At 51.9% G+C, this 26468-nt stretch overlaps 1 protein-coding gene across 1 annotated transcript in view; it reads right to left on the reverse strand.

Annotated features, from left to right (window-relative positions):
• Nucleotides 1-25205, reverse strand: part of STK10 (serine/threonine kinase 10) — a 48651-nt gene extending 23446 nt beyond the window's left edge. Inside the window, exons 1-2 of the mRNA XM_040573357.1 lie at nt 24761-25205; nt 13198-13362 (exon numbers count right to left, since the gene is read on the reverse strand). Of these exons, the coding sequence (XP_040429291.1) occupies nt 13198-13362; nt 24761-24916 (321 nt within the window). The 5' untranslated portion in view covers nt 24917-25205. The remainder of the gene's footprint in view (nt 1-13197; nt 13363-24760) is intronic.
• Nucleotides 25206-26468: the final 1263 nt, after the last annotated feature.

The following is a 26468-nucleotide window of genomic DNA, read 5'->3' on the forward strand; positions in this document are numbered from 1 at the left end:
GCACTTTTTCCAGCTTGAGTTTATACCTTGCATCAGCACGTCACTAGCAAAGGCAAGAACTGCCTCCTGCTACTGCCTATGTGCTGGGGTCCCCACCCAAACGCAGCACAGATCTGATCCCCTGTAAGTGCAAGCATCACCTCTCTGCACTGCCTGTCTGGCCTAAAACCTGTCCGTGCAAATTATCCTGCCTCATCACTGAGCCACAGCTGCAGCTTCACTCATCCCGCAGAAGCAATCCCTTCCTGCTCCCGCTGGAGCCAGGCTCCTCGGGAATCTCCTACCTGAGGGGGAGTCCCTTGGTTCAAGCAACAGCCTCCCTGAGTTCAACCAGTAGAGGAGGCCTGAGAAGAAGCTCTTCCATGCTACCAGGCTCAGCTCTCGAATCTCAGCAGCCTCAGGAGTCCCAAAACTTCAAGCAACCCAGTCCAAATCAGCTGCTAACACGGCATCTAGGTGACTCGGGTACTTCTGTTGCAAATGCTCAACAGCTTCACAGTTCTTTGTGCATCCCAGCTAATCCTTGGCATTCCCCAAAGCTCCTTCTGCAGATCCTCCCGCTCGTACCTTTACTTATTTTGGGGAAAACAGGGTGCAGACAGCTCAGTGACAGCCCAGCAGGGAGGGTGCTGAGGTCTCCTGCCCACAGGTGCCAGCACAGTGGGAGGGGGCTCTGGACACGGAGGCTGAGCTTCTCCACGGGGAAGGGCTGAGCATGCCAGACCCCGCTCTGGATCAGCGTGGGCTGCATTTCATCTCCATTGAGCTTCATTCTGGTTCGCAGTCTGGTGATGAGAATGTTAGGGAAATCAGTACCTCTGAAACAGCATGAGTTTATGCAGGCACAGTGGGCTGCAAGCCAGGTACTGGGAATATGGAAAATATGGGAAATTTAAAAATATGCATTTTCAACAAGGGCAGAGATGCCAAAGAATAATTACGGGTGTGGCTAGATAGTCTGAACATCCAAAAAAGCCTAACGGGCTCGTTTCAACCCAGAAATCCTGATTTAAATAAATCCAACTCCCAAACCTATAGTTCACCCACACAAGCCTTCCTTTCAGGAGCAGGGCCAGTTCAAAAAAACCTTTACCTTCAAACCAGGTAGGGGCACAGGCCTGGTATCAGCAGCATGCAGCCTTCTCCGCATGCAGGCTGGAGGCCTGCCGTGCAGGGAAAAGGCAGGGGAGCAGTCAGGTGGGACCTGACACACAGGGTGGGCACCTTACTGTGCTGCAAGCACAATATAAAGAAGAGCTGTTGGCAAGAACCTGTGCAGTGAGGAGATGGACCCGAGGGCTGGGGCTACAGGTTAATGCTTCACTTAGGGCTGTTTTCGTGTTCCTTAATTCATGGGTGGACTACACCTTTATTTACATGCCTCCAAGGCACAGCTGGATCAGTCCTCCCCAGTGGCAGTGCTGGTCTTGATGCTGCACTTTGCCACTCAGCCCTGTGCCAGCCTGGTGCTCAGCTGCCCTCAGCCTTCTCCCCAGGACAGGTGAGACATGGGGACAGGGCTTGCTGCAGAGCCCCAGCACCACCGCACAGCACACACCTGGCCCCAAATGTGCTCCTGCAGTCTTGTGAGCCACAGATTGGAGACCCATGGGGGTCTCGGCCCTGATGCAGATACCCTAAAAGCAGCTCCTTCCAACTAACGGGAGCTGGGTGTGCAGCCCCATGGCCCAGGAGTTGGCTGAGAGGGGCTGAGCACCAGCTGCAGGGTCTCCAGCGAGCAGCCTGGGGCAAACATCCTGTTTGTAACGACTTCCTCCATGCAAGAAATCCAGGGACTTCCTCAGCCCGCCTGCTGCACCCGCTCCGGAGGGGAAGCAGCAGCAGCACCAGCTCTCCCCCCTGCCTCCGCACCAAATGTATAGGTAAAAATAACACACCAGAAGTGCATTTATAAGCCCAAAGGCGGTTGCAAATGCATATCACAGGCATGTGCAGATATTATTCATCGTTAGCGCCTGCCACTGAAAAAAAGCAACGCCTGGCTGCCTTTCCACACAGCCAGAGCCCAGCAGAGCTCAGCTCTGAGAGCACGGCCAAGAAACCCGCCTGGTGTGCAGCTCAGCGGGGACACGCGAGTTGCACGCACAGGGTTGGATTTGGACACCCGGTTTGCAGACACAGGAAGGAGCTGGCCCTCCCAAACCTCCGTACCACAGTCCGAGCGCTGGGTCCAGCAATCGTGGTGTTCCCTAGAAGGATAAGCATATGTGTATTTGTATGAAAACACAATGTATTAAATTAAGTGCTCCTAAAGATGCAGGTGTTCAAGGAGCACCTGAGCAAAGGGGCACCGCGTGTTTTGCACAAGCAAGATGCTACTTTGGAGGTCCAACACTGTGCAGGATCCTCCCTCCAGCCCTCTCCTGGGGCAAGGTGGCAGGGGGACAACAGCTTGGAAAATAAACCCGCTGTGGATGGATCAGAGACCTTTGCAGCTTTGTATCAAAGTGTAAATGGCATCTCCTGCGGAGGCACTGCTGCCCCCCTGGGTAGGACACAGAGCTGGCACGCTCCTCCCAGGACGGGCTCTGCCCTGGGTGTGTCGGAACTGGCGGAACTTTCTATGACATGACAGAGAGTGAGAAAATCTTATCTTGAAGGGTATTTCACCAAACACTGCATGGCTGCCCGGGGTGGGACAGCTGATGTCCCTGAACTTTTACTGAGGTTTGCAGCTGAGGCCCGATTAAGAGGACACACCCCCAGCCAAGCTCCTTACTCATCCAATTGGCATGTCAGAGGGCAGAGGCCCACGAACTGTTCCCTCTGGAACAGTGGACTGGAGAAATGCCTCTTCTAGTCACAGAAAAAAAAGGAAAAAAAGAAAAAGAAAAAAGAATCAGCTGGGAAAGCTGGGGGCAGCTCATCTCTGGCAGCAGTGGCCTGTGGGCAGCCAGGCTTTTCCCAGCAGCACACCAGGCTGTGCTGGGAGGCCACCAGGCCCCTCTGGGATGGAGGAGCCCTCGGCTGACAGCACATTCACTCCCAATGCACCAGAGGTTCTTGCTGTGGAGTGACTTTTGCAGTTGCACATTGCTTTATTGCTCCAGAGCACTGCAGCCACCTCCCTTCACGCTGTGCCCTGTGCATCAGCAGGCACAGGAGGTTTTCTGTGTCCCCAGGATCCTTCTGCCGCCAGACCCACACTGCAGGGCCCTGACACTACTTCAAAACTGAAGTACTTCAGCAATTTCCTCTGCAATCTGCAGGAAAGGGCTTCATTTGGTTTGTGTAGCTGACTGCCTGCTGCTGGGAAGAAGGCAACACGCAGCACCCTGCACCCCGTGCTGCCACCATCACCCACGTACTGTGGTGGCTCTGCCCTCCTGCACAGCCTCCAGCTCTCCTGCCTTGTACTGCTGCAGAAGGATCAGGGGAATAAGAAATGTGTATGCGGCAGAGTAAACTGCTCCGTTTATAGACCGAGTCACTAAAGCAAAATGCCTTTCAGGTTTCCCCATTGCCAGTGATCACACCCTTTCCACCTTCCCTTTTCTCCAGGACGCCGAGTGGGCACAAGGCTCCCACGGCGATGCTGTAGCTCAGTTTTTTTCCATCTCTGCTTTCTCAGGGTTTCCTTGAGTCTGCCCACCCTGCCCTGCCTGCTGGCAGGGATTGGCACGAAGATGGAGCCGACAGGCGTGGGTAACGCCGCGCAGCAGACCTCGGCGCGGGCAGCGCCTTCCTGGCATGGCCCACCCGCTTCCAGGAAAAGCAGAAGAAAAGGCAAACAGCGGAGGGTGGGGGCCGAGCGAGTCAGAAGAAATCTTTCACATTCAGCAGAAACACAACAAAAGGGAAACAAAGAGAGAAAGAAAGAAAGAGCCTGAGCAAGTCAGAGGCCCCGTCTGCCTCCAGGCTCTCGTGGTGCAGAGGAGCTGAGCTGCCTGACATAAAGGAAGGGTGAGGAGGAGGGTGCAGAGCAGGTAACAGGGGTTGCCACTGAGAGAACCCCAACGCCCTCGGGTACTGCTCCACTTCTTTCCTCCCAGCACACCCAGGTGAGGGACTCAAATTCCACGCTCACACAGGAGGTGTGAGGCTGCACAGCCTGGCACAGCCCCACAGCCAGCCCCTGCTCGTGGCTGTCCCAACAGGCACAGGGGGGGAAAGGATGGAGCAAGACACCCCACGACACAGACTTCTACAAAGCTGCTTTTCAGCCTGCAGCAAGACAGCAGACCCCTCTCCTCTGCGCGGGGACTGCCCAAAAAGGGAAGTCTGTGACCTCCTCCCGCCGCAGCGTAGGCAGTCCCGAGCAGCATCATCTCGGGTAAAAACCGCAAGGCCTGTGCCACCACCCGAGCTGAGCAGAACACTGCCTTGAGCAACTTGCCTCTGCAGCTGCAGAGCTTTTTCCCCCTCGCTGCCAGTCCCTGCTGCTATCCATGCAGCAGGACACGGGCTGGGGACACGCATGGGGTCGGTCCCCCCCGCAGAGCCCCCAGCCCTGCTCCGAGGGGCAGCCGGCCAAGGGCTGCGCTGCAACCACAAAGGCTTCAGCCCCGAAACCCGGCACCGCCCTTCCGCCACCAGCAAGGGTGTCGCAGCCTCCGGCGCCTTCCTCCCCCTTCTCCAACCCTGCTCTGCACAGCAAACACACAGGCGAGCCCTCATCCCACCCTGCTGTGCATGGGGAGCCCACCTGGGGAGCACAGTGCCCCTCTGTGAGCTGCCCCAACCCACCAAAAACATTTCCTGGCCTCGGTGCAGGACAGAGCCTCCCTTCAGCACGGCCAGCCCGGGGGTGACCGGCTTTCCCGGAGGCTCCCCACGGAGCCAACCCTGGCACCGTTTCACCCTTGACAAAGGATGACTCTCCTGGCGTTGGAGGTGCCGGGGGAGGGACAGGAGGGACGGAGGAAGCTGTCTAGACCTCCCTGTCTGCGAGGAGGTTCGGGGAGCAGCGGCACATGGGGCGCAGGCGAGACAGGCTCTTCCCCAGCCCTGCCGGAGCAGGGGGGAAGCAGAGGGCCCAGACTGTCCCCAGGGCTTTTGGTCTCGACTCAGAGGCAGGGATGGAGCAATCCTGAAAAGCATCCTCCTGCAGCCCTCGGGGCTGTTTCCAGAAGAGCGGAAGGTTTCCTCCTCTGTTCCTTTGACAGTCATTCAGCGGGCTCTGAATTCCAGCTTTCCGAGACATTTTTTTGATAACAAAGTCACCCAGGAGCTTGCTGCAGCTGGCATCCTACACTGCCTCTCAGCCCTGTAACGCACGGCATGGAAAATAAAGGGCAGAGATGCAACAGCTAGCTGCACTCTCAAACCCTGCTCATTACTGCAGCTTTGAGAGGTCTCTGGCAGGATCAGGAGCATCTGGATGGGGACCAAGATCTGCACAGAACATGTGGAGAGGACACCACTGGTCCAGACACCCTGGCAGCAGCAAATACAAGGTGGAGCAAGGAGAACATTGATGGCCATTTGCCCCAAAGCCACCCAGACAAATGACAGATGTGGACCTCAGGAAGGCACAGCTGATCCCATCCCCTAGGCTGGCAGGCTGAGCCTGTCCTCGTGGCCCCAGAGGACCACTTTGGATGACCGCACACCTCCAAGTGCTGAGAAAGGAGCTCGAGCTGTGACCAAAACAAACCCCACAGGACAGAGCTGTTCTCCATCGATGGAAAGAACAAAGCGATATATTTAGGCACAGAAACCACATTTAGCGACGGTCAAAGGGCATGTCCTTTACTCTGTCTGGTTGACATCTGACCCAGGTTCTAGCGGTTAACTCTGAAGCTATGCTGCTTTGCAGGCTAGGAGAGGAGATGGGAGCAGTGATTCCAGGCCAGCCTTCCCAAAATGGCTGTGGGAGCGCACACAGCCTGCCTCTCACTGTCACACAGGGGCAGGTGTGGTTTTTGAACATCGTTTGGCCCCATCTACCCTCCCCTTCAAGTCAAGGGTCGTGCTGCTCGGTGAAGCTTTATTTACAAGCACATTGAGCACCCATCCCACTATCACAGCCCTGCTCCATCCAAAGCCCAGGGCTCAAGCCTCCACCACACAGCAGAGCGAGGAGGCAGCTGACAGCCCCATGCTCATGCCTTCCTTCTGCCCCTCCTGCCCAAGGCTTTTCACCCAACACACGCCAAAGGGCTGGAGGTGAACGTAGCACAGCGGGGTTACCTGTGAGCCATCGCTCACCAGCCCCGGACAAACGAGCACCCGCAGAGCCCCAGCACCCACAGAGCCCCCCTTCAGCCACAGCACACGCTGGTTCTGCCATCGAACAATGCAGAAGCCCTCATTGCTACCACAGAGAACAAATGTCAACAGCTTGCCTGACACGGCAAGTATGCTGTAGGTGGAAGTGAAATAATTAGATCTCTGTAAGAGAGTGTTCCCAGCTTGCCAATTTTCCTTATAGACAAGGATACCATTCAGAGACTTTAAATATAATAAACCTTTTTTTTCCCCCCCTCCTTCTTCTGAACAAAATAACTTACAGAGTAAAATATTAAAAATATTTGGAATAAAAAAGGTCTGTCTCTGTAACCAGCGAGGGAAAGATGCAGGGCACAAGGAAACCCATGTCCTGGGGAATTTCGGAACAGCAAAGCGTTATCGAGAGCAAAGCCAGGGAGCACTGCATGCTCCTCTTGAAACACAGAGCTTCCTGGTGATCGCAGGGAGACAAGGGATGAATTCTTTCACGTCTAAATCACTCCAAGATGACCAAATATTTCCTTGAACTAATTCCCCCTGGCTGGCAGAAATATTGCTATTCCTACTGGAATTTTGGCAGAGCAAGTGAGAACCCCTTTTAGGCTAACCACGTGGTTTTGACATCACAAAGAGCATCCTTCCCCTTGCTAGAACCACACAGAGCTTTTTGTTACTTTTGATAAGGGCGATAACTAATCCCACTGAATTCACTATTCCCAACTTTCCTAACCAGCGTCCCAGAGGGACGAGGATCCAGGAATAGTGGTGGGCAAGAAACATGGGCAGCGAGGTGGCAGCTGGACGGCGAGTGCTGCAGGAAGGGTGAAGCGTGCTGCACAAGGGTCTTTATGAGCACTGCCTGTGGGGACGAGGGGCTCATCCAGCAACCCACGCATGAGGCTGAGCAGCTCCCAGCACCACGCCTGGCTGCTCTGCGGAGCAGGGAGTAAGGCCGGTGTTCTCCCTTGCTATAGAATCCAGAAGAACACCGAGGCAATGGCTCTCTGCCCAGGCATGGGGCAAAGCGGGTGGGATCCCCCTTCTCTCACCAGGTTAATCAGTGTTTTGAGGCCACTCAGCTCACATTTATCATTGGACGGGCTGCAAAAAACGCAAAATTGTTTAAAATATAGATAGCTCAGAAGCAAATTTGCTTCTTCAGTGAGACAATTCAGTGACCTCAAGTGCCCCAAGTCCATGCCAGCACCTGAGATAGTCGATGCCTTCCAGGAGGGCAGAGCTCACAGTGAGAGGTAGAGTTTGACCCAGGACAAGCCTCGTGAACAGCCAGCAGTGCCAGCGCCTGGCTGCCTGTCCATGAGGACACCTCACTGAAGGAGGGGCAAAGGACTTGGCAGGTTTTCCACTCTTGCCTGGCCTCTCCCTACAAGCAATTTTTCATTCAGCTCATCCTCAGAAGGTGCCTGGATCCATCGCAAAGGATGAGAATATCGCTGCTTAACTGTTCCAGTGAGGGCTTTGAAGCCAATGGAAACCACCCCAGGCCATGAGGTCTGTGGAGTGACATCCCTCCCTCCCAGATGAAAACTTTCAGGCTATATCTGAAGAAAAAAAAAAGAGAAACCAGCCTCTGAAACTGTAGCCTATCACTTGTTCAAGGGCATAGCTGGGCTTCAAGGCACTGCCTCCTATACACAGGTAGCTCATAAATATTCATTTAAATGCAAATGTAGTTCCTTAGCATTTCCCTTGGTAAGCCAGCCCAGTGGGATTGTGGCTCATTGAGATTCATTTCTAAACAAAGTTTTAAAAAAGCTTTGAAAGAGAATTTGCCTATAGGCTTGTTGTCTGCCACTTTTTTTTCATAAATCTATGGCCTCATGGTTATAACCCTGGAGTGGGGTGCAGCACACAGGACTTATTCCCAGGTACCATTTACCTGCTGGGTAAATTTTAGGCAAATTCTTGTCTGTGCCTCAGCTCTCCCTTTTAATAACCGGGATAATGACACTTAGTCTCTTTTATAAAAGCGTTCTGCAGCATATATATGACAAGGGTATGTAATCACAATGCATTATGAGAGCTTCAATAACCTTTTCTTGCAACGTTATCCTCTACAGAGGATGATACACAAAGGCTCCTTTTCTAGTTTGTGTTGTCGTGTTGCTACCTGTAGAAGCGCTCTTGAACTTGGCTTTGCTATGGTAATTCGCCTGCTGCATAAATCATTTCTGGTGCTTGATCAGAATCGCTCCATGGCAATCCCTGCTTCAAGAGAAGGCCCCAGTTCTACCCAGGATCTCCAGAGAATTGCCAGGAGCCCAAAAGCTTTGCTCACATTCACAAGATGGAGCAGATATTGTCGTGCAATGTGCTGCCCAGCTTTACAGCAGCGAGGAGGACGGGAGGCAACTTATAGCTCCACGGCTTTAGGAAAGGCAGCAAAAGACCTAGATAAGGGAGAGGCAGAGATCAGCCTTCCTGCTTTGCAGGCTGGAGGCAGGGAGGGAGGATTTACCCCCAGACACCCACCTGCTGAGTCCCGGCTGCTGAAGACACAGCTCGAGCAGCAACATCTGCACGCATCTTCTCCTTGTCTATCCATCCCCTGCAGAAGTTACAGAGACTGTTTTGCAGCCAAAACTGACATGAATTTAAGTTTCTGTCGCTGTGGAAAAGGAGGAGGAGAAAGGCAAGGCTTGTTCCTGTAAGAGGCTGGCCAGGTACTTAACAAAGCTCCCAGTTATGGCATTGCTTCGTGTTTCTGCAGTGAGGTGCGACCCCGTCAGCACAGACACAGCGTCATGGCAGCCACAACGAGCACGACAGCAGAGCTGTGCTTGGGGGGCTGTGCTGCTCTCAAACACCACCCAGGGTTTGGGTCTTGCAAGCTGCAAGCAACTGTCCGAGCACTTTCAGGGAGGAAGCTCGGTACAAAGTTTCAAGAGCGTGAGGCCAAGCAGGAAGGGCCAGTTTGGACTGCAAAGCTCCTGCCAAGTGAAACTGTAAAGGCACACGAACAGCTTTCGGAGCACGCAGGGACAGACGGCTGAAGCCCAGAGCCCTGTTCTGCTACTGCAATCCCGTGCTGGGGTCTGCTGCCTGCACCCAGCCATGTCTCCGGCTGCTTGCCCTGCAAAAACATTCCTGCAAGTAGCAATCATCTCGTTAATAAAAATCTTAAGGAGCCTGACACAGTTATCAGCTTTTTTTGTTTGTTTGTTTTACAGAAAAATTATTTCTACTTAAGAGAATTAAAAGCTGCAGATGCTTTACATAGCCCAGCAGTCTAGTGCATGGGATAATGAACATTTCTTTATGATACAGGATTTTCAAGAATGCCCAAGTCTCCCGTCAACATCCATATCAAAGGGGTGGCAATCCAAAAAGTCCCTGGCTAAACAGGTCAGGGCCTGCCCACAGAAAATGCAAAATGCTTTTGTAAGGGAGGTACAAAGACTAGCTACAAAGCTGGTCTATCTGCAAGCTGTACGAGTTGCATACCCACACAGCGGGCCAGCGAGAAGAAACTCTAAGCTGATTAAATTAACCATCCCCAAAACGCTCTGGCAAGGCAGGGTTACCTGCATGGTACAGTGATTTTTGCTTTGATCTCCAGGAAACATCTGTTTATTCAAAAGTCCATTTGCTATAGCAACCATGGTTTATAGAAAAGGAGTGGGGGAAAGAAAGAATTCCCTAGTGCTTCACTAGCAAAGCTGTACAGCCACTAGAGGAGTCGCGTTAAATACCTAGGGCCAGACAACAGTCTGAGTAATTTCTGCAGCACTCTGCAGACGCGATGCTGGAGCATCCCGACGGGCTGTGCACCAGGGATGCTGCTGTCCTGCTGCTGTGGGTAGGGACACCACAGTGTCCTGGGAGCAGAGATCTCCTGCGGGAGTGCCAGAACTCCTCAGTCCAAACGAGGCTCTCCTCCCCGTCTCTTATCGCTCCTCTGTCTGCAAGAGGAGGCACTCGGAAGCAGCAGTGATACCCAGAAGCAGATCAAAAGGCCCTCCCTTCCTCTGAGGTCTCAGTCTTTTTGTGTTGTTTTGGAAAGAAAAAACAAAGAAACTGTAAATCACAAGAGGGACACGGCACGCGAGGTCTGCTGTTTTTCTTTCCCATGTACTAAATGATATCAGCACCATTGATTCCAAGAGTTCAAAACCCATAACTTAGTCCCATTCCTCAATTGCAAAATAGCTTTAAAAAGTTGCACATATGCTGGGTGAGGGGTATTTGCCTTTGTGTTTCAAAGTCCTACATCACCCTTCACAAAAAAAAAAAAAAGCAAAAATGTGGCCCAGCCACAAGGGCTAAACCAGACTTTTTTTTTTTTTTTAATAGCTCAAGATTCTCAGCTTTCATTTGGTGCCCCTATTTCCAGCAGCTGGGATTTATGCAAAAGAACATCAAATGCCACAGGGCTTATAATAAAAATAAAAGAAAAATCATGAGAGCTCCCAACACTGCAGTTTTGCAAGCCTCACTGGGCTGTTTTCAACCAGCACAAGGCTGCTTAGCCTCTGCAACAAGCAAAGAGAAGATGAGGGAGGAATGGAACAAGACAGCAACCCCTGGCTGAGGGCACTGCATCTCTGCAAAGGATTTATATGCTAAGGAATTTCATGCTGGATGCTGTCACATCGCCAGTTGTATTTTTGGGGACTCACTGGGGTCCTCCAAGCCCAGCCCATGCTTTTCAGTGGGCTCAGCGTGGTGCAGATCAGGTATGAAAGACAGAGCAATTTGCTGCTTTCATTTCGGTGCTATGTACTTAAAGCTGCTCCAGGACACACCACTTCCCTTTGCACGGAAGGTTTTTGCTCCATTAATATTGCACATCCACTTCTGGCTCCCCACGGGCACCCCGCCTCGCAGAGAGGAGCCCCTGCAGCAGCGGCCACCTCTGAAGGCCAGGTGTCCTCACACATTTTCCTTGTTAGTTCAAGAGCCGGGGAACAGCCAACAGACTGATTTAGCAAGAGCCCCTCTCAGCACCATCAGCTGTGACCGCTTGTGGCACAGACTAAGCCATAAATTATTCAGAGCCCAAGCACTCCTCCTGCCATCTGGGAGGCAGGGCACATCTGCTCCCCTTGCATGGCTGTGCTATGGCTCTTGCCCCTTCCTTGCTTTGAACATCACTTTTCCACGCCAGGCAGCAAGCACAAACAAACCAGAAAGCATGGCCCTGCTCGAGAAGCGTGCTCCCAGCCCGAGCCACAGGTCCACAAACCCACCTTGCAAATAGTCCATTTGCAAATGGAGAAAACAACTGGTCAAAATGACAGCACAGGCAGAAATTGTGATGGGCTGGGGGAGGCTAGACAAGGAAAGACAGCATTTATGTCCCCTGCAATACTGGTGACTGAGAAGCAGAAGCCTTTAAGGTTTGGGACAACCTGGTAGAGACTAGAAGCCTTCCAGCAGGATAACAGCCTGGCTTATTTACTTCCCTCAGAGCCAGTAAAACACTAGAGCATTAATAAGAACAGCCTGAGCACTGAAATGCAAATGCCACTCAAATAATTAAATAAAGAGGACGATCCTCTCCCCAAAACAATGGACGGGGCTATAACGCCTGCCCTCACGGGACAGCCTCATACAGGAGGCTCTTGTTCCATTAGCTTCAAAGAGGCAGTTTAATTTTAGTAGGTCGGCGAGCATATGACATTACAAAGCACTTCTCAGACAAAAGCGGAGCAGAGGAGATCTGCAATCCATTTTCCCTTCAGGAAGGAAGGCAAAGCTTCCTATTGCGGGGAGGAGGTGGAAGGGAAAGGGGAGGGGGCTGACGTTTCAGCAAGGCCAGCATGCAAAATTCAGGCAGACCAGGAGAAAGCAGGGAGGGAAGAAGCAGTAGAGCAGAGTGGAACATAAGGCAGCCCCATCTCCCACCCAAGCTCGGTATATATTTGCCTTTTTAATTTTGCCAGGATTTATTTTGCTGCAGTTGCAATCTGTCCAAATCCTGAGTCCTCTCCTAGGAAAGATGTTTGCCTTCCACTTCCTTAGAACAGCACATATTTACTTTTGTGCTTTAACGTGCCCACGTCTCAGCATCACGATTAGCAGCCATCCAAATATCAAATCTCCCAACAACTTGCAACCCTTCTCCCTCGAAGCACGAAAATGCACAGAAAGAAGGTCCAAGTGCTGCAGCCCCTCCGAGCAGGATGTCACAGAGAAGTTGTGGGCTTCATCAATACTTTTTTTTTTGAAGTCAGAAGGGACACTGATGCATGGTGGCATTGCAAAAGGTGCCTGCTGAATAAGCACACCTCCGGCTCACATACAGGGAGTTACCCCAAGGAGTCAGCAAATGCAATTTAAGGGGATATGCCCTTAAACTCTCCAGCCCCCTGCACCCAGCACCTGTCCCGTGGCAGCACACAGGAAAGCATCTTTCACACCAACCTTACTCTGGTGCTGAGGAATTAACAGAAAATGATGGGGTGAAAAAAAGCATACCTGCTGGGCTTGGGGACAATAATGCAGGAACCTGCTGTTCCAGCCCAGCACGACTAGCCCTTGCAGCAGCCCGTGGGGTTGCATTTTGTGTCCCCAAACCTCCGTAGCCAGGGGAATTGAGCTGCAACTGTCCATTGTGCATGACAGTTGCTGAAATAGAACTAAGGCATGAGTCAAAAAGTGGGGTTGCCCTCCCACCAAATCCTTCAAAAACAAGTGGCTGAGTGGGGAAGAAAGGCTCTCATCGGTGCTGCCTTTTCTACCCTCACCAGGTCCAAAAGGAGAAAATTGAACTCTGGTTTTCAACTCACAGTGAAGATCTCTTGAACTTCCCGGGGCTATTTATAACCAGCCCGAATTAGAACATAGTTTGCCTATCAAAGAAAGCGGGGAAAATCCAGGCCCTGTTCAAGCAGCGAGCAGAGCACGGCCTGTGAGTCATTTCTAGCTCACTCCGAGCCTTCGAGCTGCTCCAGAGGTTCTGCTTCACCGTGCATTAGCCATTTCCTCCCTGCCAAGTGAGAAATGTGCAGCCGTACAGGTCACACACCGTGAGTCTCTTACCCAGAGCTTGCCATCCCAGTAAAACGCTCCCAGCAGCTTGACGATGTGCCGGTGATCGCAGGTCGCCAGTATTTCGATCTCCACCATGTAATCCTCCAGTTCATCTTCGCTCTTTGTTTCGATGACTTTGGCAGCTGCTAAGGCACCGGTTTCCTTATTCTTAGCCTGCAAGACAAAACCCATATGAGTACAGAGGCGAGGAGAGCCAGAACATGCAGTACTTGCACAGTTCCTGCTCGGCCGATGCATGCTCAGCACCATCCACAACACAAGCGCAGGAACCTTGCAGATGTCTTGCTATTCCCTCAGCCTGCCCAAAGCTTTGGAAGGAGGACAAATGTCATGCAGGGGCCAAAGCATCCTCCCTCCAGTCTCTAATGCCCACATCGCTTCCCATCACGGAGGGGAAGAGGCTTTTGGACAAGGAGATGAATCCTATTGTTTGGAGCATGAGAAGAGATGGAAGCAAGAAAATCTCAGAATCCAGAGGCCCACATATAATACTGTGGGCAGTAGCTCCAAAATCCAACCATATTCACAGTACAGATGTGAACTGTCAACAGCCCTGAGCATCCCTACACTCCCTTCCTCACCAGAACTTTTCTGCAATGTGTGAGGGAAACATAGGGATGTCCTCCTTGGCATGGAAATGCACCAACAAGAAGGGTGCATTTGCCAGGCCTGGTCAGCATTTCTGGTGTTGCATTTCAGCAAGCTGCTCAGATCATGGTAAGAAAAATACTCCACATGTTCTCCTGGTTGCCCCCTCCATTCCTGTAGTCCCTTCAGCCTGCTTATTGCAACCTGCTTCACCAAATAGCTAGAAACCTGCCCAAACCTCTTTCTTCTGCTGCTTGGGAAACCTTTGCTGACTTTCTCTCCCCTTTCCTTACAACAACTCCGTTAGTGACATTGGGTCAGTGACTCTGACCTCGCACCAAGTTGCCTGCAGCTCTGCTTGCAGATGCCTAACACAGAAGGTGCTATTGCTATTGCTGGAGGCACCACGCTGCTGCTCGGGGTCTCTCCACCCAGTGTTGCCCACAACCCTCCCCAAAGCTGTCAGGGCAAATTTGCATTTTTCAATTGGAAATTTGCACAACTTCTGCAAAAAAATTGGAAGTTTGCAACCAAATGCAAAAAGGTTGTTTGCAAGAGTCAAAGGGCTCCACTATCAGCCGTGTCACGGGCTGGGAGCGGGGGCGAGACAGCAGACATTGACTCAGGAGCTCAGTGCCGTTCCCCGAAGTGCATTGAATCAGTAGGTTGAGAAATGCCCATTAGCTCCCTCACCCCACTCCTCCACCCACACAGAAGAGCCCCCAGGGCAGGATTTCAGTTCCTTGCCCATTTTCCATTCATCATGCCCCCTCTGGGCTGCAGAGCCCCAGCTGGGATCACGACTGCTTCCTGGGGGAGGAAGCCCTGGCAGGGATGCTCGGCTGTAGGAACAGTTGGGACCTTTCTGACTGCTCTGCAGTTTACGTATCTGTGTTTGGAAAACCTAGGCGGGAGCTTACAGTAGGATTAATTCCTAGTGTAAACACCCCGAGCCCCGCTGAGCAGTTTTACAAGGCTTAGGTGAGAGCGGGGCTGTGTACTGCCAAACAGGCTGGGGAGGGGAGGAGGGAACGAGGGAAAAGCCATATAATGGAGGGAGGGAAAATAGGGGAGCCCTGCCTCTCTGCTGGGTTTTGAAGGCCTGCTGAATTCACACTGGTTGGCATGCACAGCTGGGTCTTTACTACAGGGGACAAACCCATTTCCACCTGGGCTTGCTGCCCAAATGCAAGACAGCAGCTCAAGCTGGTTTCAGAGCAAAATAGGTTTTTTGTATTTTTTTTTTCTTTTCTCAAGTTTGTGTCCTAATAAGTTGCCACCAGCAACCCTGAGGAGGGCAGGCAGGCTGGGGCAAGGTGTAAGGGGAGAAGTAGAGTTCTGGTAAAAAGCGCAGCACTTCCCAAACACCACAAGAAGTGCCCCACCGTGTTTGCTATACACTTAGGGCCTTGGGAGAGAGCCAAGGAGGGGAAGTAAATATTGTGAGAGAAGGTGGGGCTTCCCTCTGAGGTCAGCTATCACATACGCGGGGTCCGAGCCAGCTCAGCCCTGCCAGGACTCTGGGGCCCTGAAGGCACCTGAAGAACATTGGGGCTGAGAGCCTGGAGCATGTAGGGTGTTCACCCTTATGGGACATGCAGTCCCTGTGGTCTGTGCATCCACGTAACCCACAGCCCCCGTTGGCACAGGGCGGGCAGGCTGCCACCCCGGGGTGTCACCGCCGGTGCCACCAGGGGCGGGCGCAGAGCTGCTCCTCATGCATGGCAGGGCTTGTTCTGCGAAGAAGGTGAAGAAACAATCGGTATTGTGAAGGTCTCCTGCCCAAACATGGGTCTCCTTTCCTGTGCTGTGCGTTTCGGAGGCTCTGAACAAAGACCTGGAGGACGCAGCTTTGCACACCCAGCTGCAAGCTGTGGGCAGGGGAGCGATCATGGCCCACGTGCTTGGCGGTGGCAGTCTGATCTTATCCATCGCTACCCCTGTGACTAACGGCGAGTAGCCCAGCAACCTGTGGATATCGCTTCCTTTCTAGATATGAACCCACCAGCACACTGCCTCACATTCAGCCCAAACACAACGCAGGTGAAATCACGCTACCAGCAGTCAGACAGCTTGGTCACGCTTGCAGAAATGAGACCATCATCTCTGAGGAGAAGCCAGCTCAGGACATCACAAACTCACGATGCCAGAACATGAGCCTTGGAAATAGCAACAGCAAATTCATGCGGGTTGGGATGCAAGGACGCGGTACAGGCAGGAGCCCTGTGCCTCCCCTGGCCTTGCAGTAATGTCTCTGCTAGAAGTGAGTGCTCTCACGTGCCGTGGGAGCACAATTCCCAGGAGGAACCGAAATGCCTCACGGCCCTGTATGAGAGCAGCAGCTGAAGCAGGAAGGTGACCTGAGACCGTGAGCTGAGCAGCAGAATTTGGAAAACAAATCTCCTCCAGTATGACCCCTTACAGCACAGACAGGAGACTGGTTCCCGCGCAGCTGCCACCAAGGGGACCAAGACTCCACGAGGCGGCACCGCTGACCCCTGCTGAGCTGCCCACGATCCCACTGAGCCCAAACCCAGCCTTCCTGTCACAGGAACCCCGCAGCACACCGAGGGACAGCTGTCCCCCATGGGGCAGGCAGACAGCTGTGTCACAGCCCCTCGCAGCAGCCAGCCAGCCCCCGGAGCTGGGCCAGATTCATACAGGCGGCGTCAGGTTTTGGCTAAACCTGCCGTGCGGTCTCTGGAACTCACATCTGGCAATTTCCTCCAGCTTCTCTGCTGGTATTTTCCTGCATACGACGTATTACAACAGAGATATTCTTCCAGGAAGGTTTGTTTGGATGCTAAATAGGCCAAATGCTTTTGGTGCCATCCCCACAAGTCAGTTTCAGACATCTGAGGCACGGGATGATGCTTTAGGGCTTAAAGGCCTTTTCTGATTTCTGCTTGTCCTTGTGCAATAGGGTAGAATCTGTCCTGAGGCATCAGCACAAAGCAAAATACAGCCCACTCCAACCCCAAAAAGCCTAGCCAGCAATTTTGCAGGGGTAACCTGCACCTCTGGGTCTGTAAGCTGCTGGCCTGGACCACACTCCTTGCAGCGAGGGGACCCAGTGCCAGGCTCAGGAAAGGCAGCACCCACTGCTCGCTCTCCAAGAGCTGCGGGATGGAAGAACAGAGTTGCCTCTCTACAGCTTCACCTCTACCTTAAGCTTCAGCGAGGGTCAAGCCCCATTTTGAAGCGATGGAAATGAAGACTTCTCCCATGGTGTTTCCAAGACCATCAGATTTTCTGGTGAACTTTGAGGACAGAAGACAAAGAACCTCCCCTAACTGGTGAGGTCCCAAGAACAGAAACTGTTTGATGCTGGTGTGCGACCTATGGCTGGTCAGTCAAACAAACAAACAAAAAAAAACACAACTAAACCAACCAACCAAAACAAAAAAAACCAAGCATTCACTTCTGTCATTTAATCCTCTGCTGGGCATTTTAATGCCATGGATAATTTGTCCCTGGAGTGCTAATTAGTATAAAAATAGAGCAGACAGCTACCAGCATACTGCCCAGAACGTGATGCTGAACCATAGCTGGGTTCATTGCAGTCTCAGCATTTAAAACCCCAAATGCTTTCAGGGCCAGTGGCAGCCTTTGTGCAAACCAACGCGTGTGCAGAGGTAGGCTGACAGGTCTGTGCAGAGACGGGAACGGGGCACGCATTTCACAAGAGAGCCCACATCAAATAAAAGTTATCCAATAAACCACTTCCAGAAAGCCACGCCAGGAGCCAAGGTTCAGGATAAAAAGGAAGAGGAAGAAAGGATCTTGCTGGAGCCCTCCGGAGAAAGGCAGGTGCTGGGCACGCTGCTGCCAGGCAAAAGGGGGCAGGGAACAAGTAGAATCACTCCTCGAAGGCAGAGGTGCTGCTTACTTCATGGGCTTAAGGGGTAAGAGGTGACAGTTCAGGTGACAAAGCTGTTTGGCCTTTGCCTGTGACTCACCCTCTGAGCTATTGTGAAATCCAGGCTATTTTAAGCCTTTCCAGAACGCGTTACCGGCAGGCAGGATTGTTGCGTCCTTCCTCAGGCAGCCCTGCTGCCAAGGCACAGCACGCTGCTTTGGGAGCCACAAGAAAACCCCACGCGAGCCCTCCTTCACCAGTGACAAAGGGAGCAGCGAGGGCGCTCCAGCTGGTCCCATGGGAATTTTGTCTGGGCTCGCTTGCCAGTGTGGCTGGTGGCCCGGGGTCTTCCAAACTTGGGGTGACCCTTTTGAAGCTGCTCTGCGATAACGTGCCACCATGTTTCTGTCCCTTCTCTCCATGCGCTGGGAGCGCTGATGTTTCAGATCTCACCGAGTTGGAGAAGCAAGAGGGAAAAGCCCCATGGTTGCCATGTCTTTGGGGGTTGATAGTTCTGGCTTGATTTTCCATGCAGCGTATTCCTGCTGCATGTCTTTGTATGCAAACAACTGCTCATTTAGATATTTCTCAGGGGTAACGTAATGATTAATTGCCCTCCGATGAACTTTGCCTGAGCTGTCTGCATCAATAAGCACAGGACAGACAGGCTCAAGTCAGTGTTCCTATTATCGTCAAATAATCAATGGGAGCTGAAATTAATTCCATGTCCGACGAGACCCATGGAGCCACTTCAGTTTGTCACAACAACTCTAAGTTATTTTTTTTTCTTTCGGAAATGTTTAGTTTACCCCTGGCACCAGCCAGCAGAGACGAGCGGGTGCAGCAGCGTGGTTGGGGCAGTGGGGCACCTGAGGGTGCTGTGTCCTGCAGCCTGGGCACTTGTGGGAGGCAGAGAAGACCCCGAGCTCACATCAGCCCAGGGAGGGAGGGAGGCAGCATGTCCTGCTGCAGGTGGTGCTGAGCAATCCCAGCCAGACCCAGCCTGGCTCCAGCATGGGCCTCCCAGGAGCTCAGCTCTTTACATTTTGAGCTCACAAGTTATGATTTCAGGTGCAAAACACGTGCTTGGGGAAATTACTCTGAGCCTCATGCCGACATGATGTGGGAGAGCGCCAGCAGGCTCCCTTATCTGCCAGAGGGACAAACGCAGCATGCATGCAACAAGCCCTTCTGCCCCACCTGCACATCACACCACCAAGTTCTATTTGCTGAGCATCCCCAGTAAATAAGCACCCACGCTGAGGTTTGTCTGCAGGCATCAGGCCAGGCTGGGCACCGACCTCGTGGCTGCACCAGCGCTGCTGCCCTGGCAGCTATGGCAATACTTTTGCAAGAGCTAGGGGGAAGTGGAAGTGGCTTGCAAAACACACAGAAAGGCGTTAGCAAAAACGCAGAAACGCCTTCCTCTGGTTTGACGTGCTAGGGGTAATGGAAAGAAACATTGCCAGTGAGTTTGAGCAATAACCAAGGGCTTCTTTTCTACAGGGGCATGCGAAAAAAGCATGACCAGAGCATGGCACGTACTGCCCTTTTTGCCTTAACGGCTCGGCAGGAGGCAGGGAGAGCCAACAAGCCCAAGCAGCAGTAGATTACTCAAGGAGCAGAGAAGCTCCATGCAGTGCTATGAACCTTGCACCCGAGCACAGCAGCAGAGGCCAGAGGGACAATGGGGAGTTTCATTGCTGGTACACCACACCATAGCCCTCCAAGAGACACCAACTGGTTTCTCAGGCCCAGCATGAGCAAGAAATGAACAGAAACCCATGCAAGGTTCGAAGAGATGGAAGAGGGGAAAGATCTACGTGGATCTAACAACTTCAGCCCACATAGACCTCGAGTCTGGAAGCACAGAGCATCCCTCAAACCACCTGGAAAGGCACAGCGCCCCAAGTCAAGTACGCCTGCCTTGATCTTTGCTCAGTCAACACCACAACATTGGGGAAAAAAAATAAGAACAGGAAAAAAAAAAAAGCCATGAAACCACTTCTGAGTTTCCTAGCAACTTTCTGCAACAAGTTCAGCACATGGAGTGCTAAGGGCCTGGCCGTGGGCTGAATGGCTGCATGCCTGCGTGGCAGGGAACAGGGACACGAAACCCCCAGCCTGTGGGGACGTGCAGGGTCAGAGCTCCCCATGGCCAAGCACTGTGGCACTGAGGGTGAGCCTAAGCTGAGGTTTGTTAGAAAAGCCCCAGACTTACAGACAGCAGCACCCCAAGGATCAGAAAAAGAACATCTCCCCCCCTCCTCACATGCCCCCAGAGAAACTGGGCACTCAAAGGGAAAAAAAAGTTAAAAAAAAAATAAATGAATCAAGAGGCATGTTGGGCAGGGATTTTTCTAAGGGAAAACAATTGCCATGTGCTTGGGAGTGAAAGACTCAAAGGCTTCTCTGAGCTTTCTCTTCCACGCAGCTGCCCACAGCATTGCCAAGCTGCGGGCCATGACACAGAAATCATTGTCAAAATATTTAGGCCATGCAGAGGGATCCCTCTCCCCCTGCACACAGAGCGAGCAGCAGCTCCACAGGGCTCAGGACAAGCTTCTCTTGGACTCGTGCAGGGATGGAGCAGTGCACGTTTCAGTGAGTTTTAAGTGACCATTAAGTTCAATCCAGTTTAAAGTTCACCCTGGTTTAATATTGTTGCACCACAGCTCTAAAAGTAAAGGAGTGGTGTCTTCCCACTCCTCTTTTCCTAAGATGTTTTATGGGGGGAAAGAACCCATCAGCTAGTCTAAGAGACAAAGTCATGAAATCATCTTAGTGTTTTTTTTTTTTTTTTCCCTGTTTCTGGACACAGTTGCAATCAATCAACTTAAAACTTTATTCTTTTTTCCTTTTAATCAAAAAAAAAAAAAAAGCTAACCAGCAGATTAGCATCCCTCCACAACACCCTTTCCAGGAAGTGCATGTTAAAATCCCCGTGAATCAGACTGCCAGAAGTTGAGCCCAAGTCACTTGAGAACCAACCGAGCACGGTGCAACCTCAGCTGGCAAGCAGAGGTTTGCAAGCAGAAGAGACGTCCTGCAACTTCTCCTGGGCCCACACTGTGGAAGCCAAGCTTACAAGGCAGTTGCACGACACCTCAACAATTAGTCCTTTATTACCCAAATTTCAAAACGGAGCATTTATAGTCTGCAGCAGGGAGAGCATTAAGCACTAACGCCGCCATAAAAGATCAGATAACCCAAACATGGCTTTCTGAGCTGCATCTGGAGAAGAAAGGAGAGCCGCACAAGAGGCGTGCTTATGAATTGCTGTGGCACAGGGCTGAGCGTTATCTATCTCGGCGCCTGTTTCAAATGGAGGGATGTTTGAAGGCGAATTCAGATGAAGTTTTCCACTGCACTGGGGGCTGGGAGCAGCGTGGCAGCCCGCGCTCCCGAAGGGGCCATCCTGTCCCCACCCTGCAAGAAGAAAGCGCTATCAGGGAGCCAGTGTCCCCATCAGCACACTCTGGAAAGCCAAGATAGCATTTCACAAGAGGCACGAGCACAGCAAAACAATCCCACGGTTAGAAGTGCTGCGAGCCTCCTTCCAGCAGAGCCACACTTTTGTAAGGCTGAGCCCTTTCCCTGCCAGCCCAGAAGAGTCTGGATGTATCCATCTATTCCTGCTGACACCAGTGCATCTGTCTGCAGCAGTAAATCCCCTATCCCTGTACCCAGTGGGTTTTTCAGGAGCTGCTTGAATGGCTCAGGGCTGAAGCCCACGGCTGCAGCTGGAGCATCCTTGAGGCCCTGAGCCCAGCCCTGCGCCAGCAGCCAGCTCACGGCGCCGCTGCCACCGTCCTCCCTCCCCACACGCACCCACAGACGTCGCCTTCGGACCAATACAGGCCCAGCCAAGCATTTTATGAGATGTGTCTTAGGTGTTTCTGCAGCAAAAAGTAACTCTGTTTTTAAGGCTGTTTGGAAAGGGCCTGAGTTAGGAAATTGTATTTTTATAGGCTCACAAACGTTGGGGTACTGCAGACTTCACAGGTTAGCACACACTGCTCGCAGCTCCTGGTCACCGACCTAATGAGTGATGTAAGATCATTGATTTAATGAACTTTGGACGGGGCGGGTAACAAATTCTATTTGGCATGCAGTGCGTTGCTATCTATGGGCTGCTATTGCTTCCTTATCACAGCCACTGGAGGTACCAAAACCAAGAGATTAATAGAATGAAAGCAAGGAAGAAAGTCTCTCCCCACCCCCTTCCTACTTTTCAGCTTTCTAACCCTCTGCAACAAGTTTCGCCATTTCCTCATACCATCAGGTCCCTCTTTTGCAGAAGAAAAAAGTCTTTATATAGAAATAGGGAAATCCCACTGGCTGCAGGTTGGTTCCTTAAGTTCTGCCATATGCATTTCAGGCTCTACTGCAGGCTTGATTATTTTTAATTAACAAACATTTAAATCAAGCTTGTCCTACTTTTGTAGACGCTGTGTCAAACCAGTTCAAGTTTGCTCAGCTGAGTGCACGGGGAGCCCGAGGAACAGCTCCCTGAGTGTTTTGCAGGCAGTAACACCAGCAAAATCACAGCACAGCAGAGCCCTTCTTCCTCCTGCTCAAGCCTGGCATCATAAAAACTAGACCTACTAAACCAGACATTTTGTCTTATATGAAAATCAAAATTGCTCCCAGGTCAGAACTTTCTGGTTGGATTTCAGACCATTCTCTGTACAAATCCCATCTTTCTGCCCTGCACAGGGACCACAGGCTCTTACAAGTGAACACAGCATGCAGGAGGCAGGGCAGGATGCAAGCACAGGCGGATTATATCATATCCCCGTGCTTCCGTGTGTGGAAAGGGGGCGGAAGGCAGGCAGGAACTCCATTCAAACATCCTGAAACTCTCACAGCCCTACAAACACCCTGACTTGCTCTGAATGATTGCTTTGGTGCGAAGAGCAAATTGACTTAAGTAACTTCAAGGGAATTATTAAAAGTTTTCATGGCACCTCGGCTGCCTGTGTTTTCCTTGTGCGCAAGTGTTGTTTGTTTTGGGCTTTTTTGGCAGCTGAGCAGAACAATAAGGCAAGCCCAGTCTTTCACGTCACCATCCTATATGCATCCTATATCGTCACCTAGGGTAGTGCTGCAAATTTAGAAAGACAAAGGAAGAGAATATGCAAGTTAAATCTTCACGTGGCAGGAAACTACTCCGTAACAATGCTACTGCCTATTATCTAAAATAAGGCTTTAGAGTAATGTGTCACCTGAATAATTGGGGAACCGTAAACAAACAAACAAAATCTTGCACAAGAACTCCAACCAAGATGACGGATGGGCAGAGAAGAGATCAAAGAAAATGGAGAATTAAAAACTTTAGCAATGCGAAGCATAAAACATCCGTTTGCTTTGTCACAAGATTAGTCCCCTCCCCATGACCAGCCACAGTAAAACATCTCTAAAGCAGACAGTTGTCTAAGTGTACGTTAACAACTTCACCTACACTTGGAGTGAACTTTGGGTTGTAACCACACGGTCTGCACTGTATCATATGCTACAATCCCCATTCTTCTTTGGGTTGAAGTGGGGAGCAAAGAAGATGGAATTAGGGTTGAGGAAGTGTTATCCAGCACGCTGACATCCTTAGCCCACCATACATAAAGTTACTGTGATAATTTAATGTATTAATATTAGGCTGGAGTTAATAGCACAGGCATTCAGGTATGACAACAGATTTAAAAACCAAACCAGCCACTTTCAAAGTATGTTCATTCTGAAGAGTTCACTATGTAGGATATGTTAAACACATTTAAAATAGAGGATATATAAATCAGGTGTTCGTCTAAGTTTTCATTTGTCTCAGAAGCCTATTAACTTGTTTTACAATGTTTACCTCATTCCTATCATTGCATGAGAAACCTTAGCTAATACAAGTAAATAATTACCCAGGAGAAGAGTGAGCGTTGCTATATACAAACTGGTTTCCAATGCACAACACCGAGTAAACTGGTAACAGATGCACTAATTGCTACCGGTGCTACTTTTAAAATTATAAATATATCAGATGTTAAATTATGATTATCAGCAACTGCATTTTATTAGCAGAAAGGATCCTTTAACAAGGATTTCCACCCAGTGTGTGGAAAGCACACTTTAAGCCTGCTTTTTAGAGAGTTTCTCTCAAATAACATGATAGAGAAAATAAATAGATAAGAGCCAGAGTGCTGTGGTAAAACACCCCTGTCCTGATCTGAAAACAACCAGCTTCCTTCCTGACCTTCTCTGCAGTTACTACTTATTTCTCAAGGCAATGCCTTGCTGAATGTTCCAACGAGGCTGTCAGAAAGCAGCTGCCGAGCAGCAAATTCACAGCTCCAACTCCAAATTATCTTTGTTATGCAGCTTGCCCCAGAAGGCTGGATCCCCAACCTGCTTCTCCAGCCAGCCCCAGCCAAAAGCCTCCTGTCTCAACCTCGCAGAGATGACCGGAGCATTTCAGAGCCAGTTACAGGCGAGAATGCAGTTGCTTTGGAAAGCAAAGTACAGCCGAGCATTTGGCCTTTAAAACCCGGCTCCCCCAACATGAAGGTTAAACTGGCACAGCACTGGACATGTCCCCACCAGTGAGGAACTGGGCTCCTCTTCTCCCTCTAAATTTTCTTTTTGCCAGCAAGGACCACAGGAATACAAAATAATGTCACCCCCGGAGGCTCACAAAACTTGGAGGCAGCCCGGAGCCTGCTGACTTCCAAGAAATCTCCATTCATTGCACCGCCAGGTTTGGCAGGGAGCACCTCACACACTCCGAAAGCAGTTGAGTTGGAGGGAGAGGGGAAAGAGAAAAGGAAAAAAGATGGGGTTGGGGGCGAAGAACACTTCTCTATCTTTTTGCCCCAAGCACCACCCCGCACTCAGCACCACCAGCCGCCCCGCTGCCTCTGCTCCCAGGCAGGAGAGGCCGAGAAGTGGCTTCTTTTCCCCTCCAGCAGCTCAGGGGACGTGGGGAGGCAGCGCAAGGTGCCGGGGGTCCAGCTCCCTGCTGCTCCCACGGCTTCTAGGGAGGGGAAAACGATCGGGGGCTCCCCCAGCCCGACGGGGCGGCCGCAGGCGAGGTCCCCCCGAGCCCCTCAGCCACGCACCCACCTTGTACACCTTGCCGAAGGCTCCGTCCCCCAGCTCGCCCACCACCTCCCACACCTCGCCGGGGTCCAAATCGCGGCGGACGTGCTCGTACTCCTTGGAGCGGCGCTTCTCGAAGGTGGAAAGGCGAAGGATGCGGCGGAAATTTGCGAAAGCCATGCTGCTCCCGCTCCTACAGCTCCCGTTCCTGCTGCTCCTGTTCCTGCAGCTCCTGGTGCTGCTCCGTGCGGAGCCGGGAGCCCGGCGGCCCCGAGGTCCCGGTAGCAGCCGCCGAGCGCCCCGGGGAGCGGAGCCGTGCCCGGAGCCGCCGCCGCTCCACCTGCTGGCCCGCCCGCAGCCCCCGCTGCCATTGGCCCGGGCCGGGCAGGGGCCGAGCAAAGCTCAGCTCAGCTCAGCTTCGGAGCATCGGGATGGAGGGCGCGGGGTTGTTTCAGGCTCGCCAGCCGGTTTTGGGGGGCAAGAGGGAAGGCGCGCGTCCTCCCCCTGGTTAAAAAAACCTAAATCCCTCGGGAAAGCCGCGTGAAAATCACGCATTGAATGGGGACACCTAGGGGAAATACCCGACGGTGCAGCCGCCTTCGGTAATTTCTGGGGCCAACCCCCTCACCGGCTGCGGGTGTTTTGCTGTGTGCCCCCAGGGCGGGGGTCGGGGCTGGATTCCCCCCCTGCATCCCGCTGTGTGATGCTGGCAGCGCCCCGCCCGGCCTCCCGGCGTGGGAACTCCTTACTTCCCTGATACATCACACCCGGGAGCGTGGGGGATGATCGCAGCCTCTTGCTGCCTTTGCTGTTAAGAAGAGCTGGATTTATCCTGGTGTGAGCAGCCCTAGCATTTCGGCTGGGAGTTTCCCAATAGTGATGCTCGAAATGCTATTTAAAACTGCAGTTCCTGGAAATCTGTGGCTATAGTAGAATTTTAGCTGCCTTTTTGAAGTAAGCTTTGTGTTCCCCTACTTATTCCCCTCTCCCCAGTGGGCTGTGGGAATAACAAGCTGAAAATACAACCCAAGTATATCCCTGGAACAGAAATAATGGAGCACTTTTTAAAAATCCAGCTTCCTGAGTCTTGGATACGATGCAACATGCAGATTTGGCAGTGCCGGAGTAAGAACAGAATCAGAGCAGCTGCTTTTCAAAATCACACACCTTTTAATCTCAATTTTTCCAGTGTTTCAGGTATCACTCATTTTTTCAGTTACTCATATCAATAGTAGTGTATTTACTTCATTGCACTAGTGGGCCTGGGCGCTACACACAAGCGTAGAAATGTTGCTCAGATGGCACCCCCAGAGCCCACCCGGCCCAAGTTCCCACCTGGGGCAGGGGTGTCACAGCACACAGCAGGACAGGCAGCAGTCTGTCCATCCGAGTGCTGGCAGCCTCCCAGGACGGAGCAGACACTACCTCCCCAGGTTACCTGCTTTGGGACACACACCATCCCAGGGGAAGTTTTTCCTAATGTCCTGCTGGACCTCCCCAGCTGCTACCTGTGGTCATTTCCCTTGCTCTGTCATCTACCTCCCTGATCAGTGTTTGCATCAGTCATCTTCATAATTGCCGCCACAACAGCTGAGGGCAGGTATTGGGAATCTCCATCCTTATCAGGTTCGGTAAAGATAAGTCCTGTGCCAAAGGGCTCGCAGTGTGGGCGGGTGCCCTGAAGCCTATCGGAGGGTAGCCCGGTCAGACAGGAGCTCAGACAGGTGATTTC

The sequence above is a fragment of the Cygnus olor genome, chromosome 14 (assembly GCF_009769625.2).
Source record: "Cygnus olor isolate bCygOlo1 chromosome 14, bCygOlo1.pri.v2, whole genome shotgun sequence".
NCBI classification, from domain to species: Eukaryota; Metazoa; Chordata; class Aves; order Anseriformes; family Anatidae; genus Cygnus; species Cygnus olor.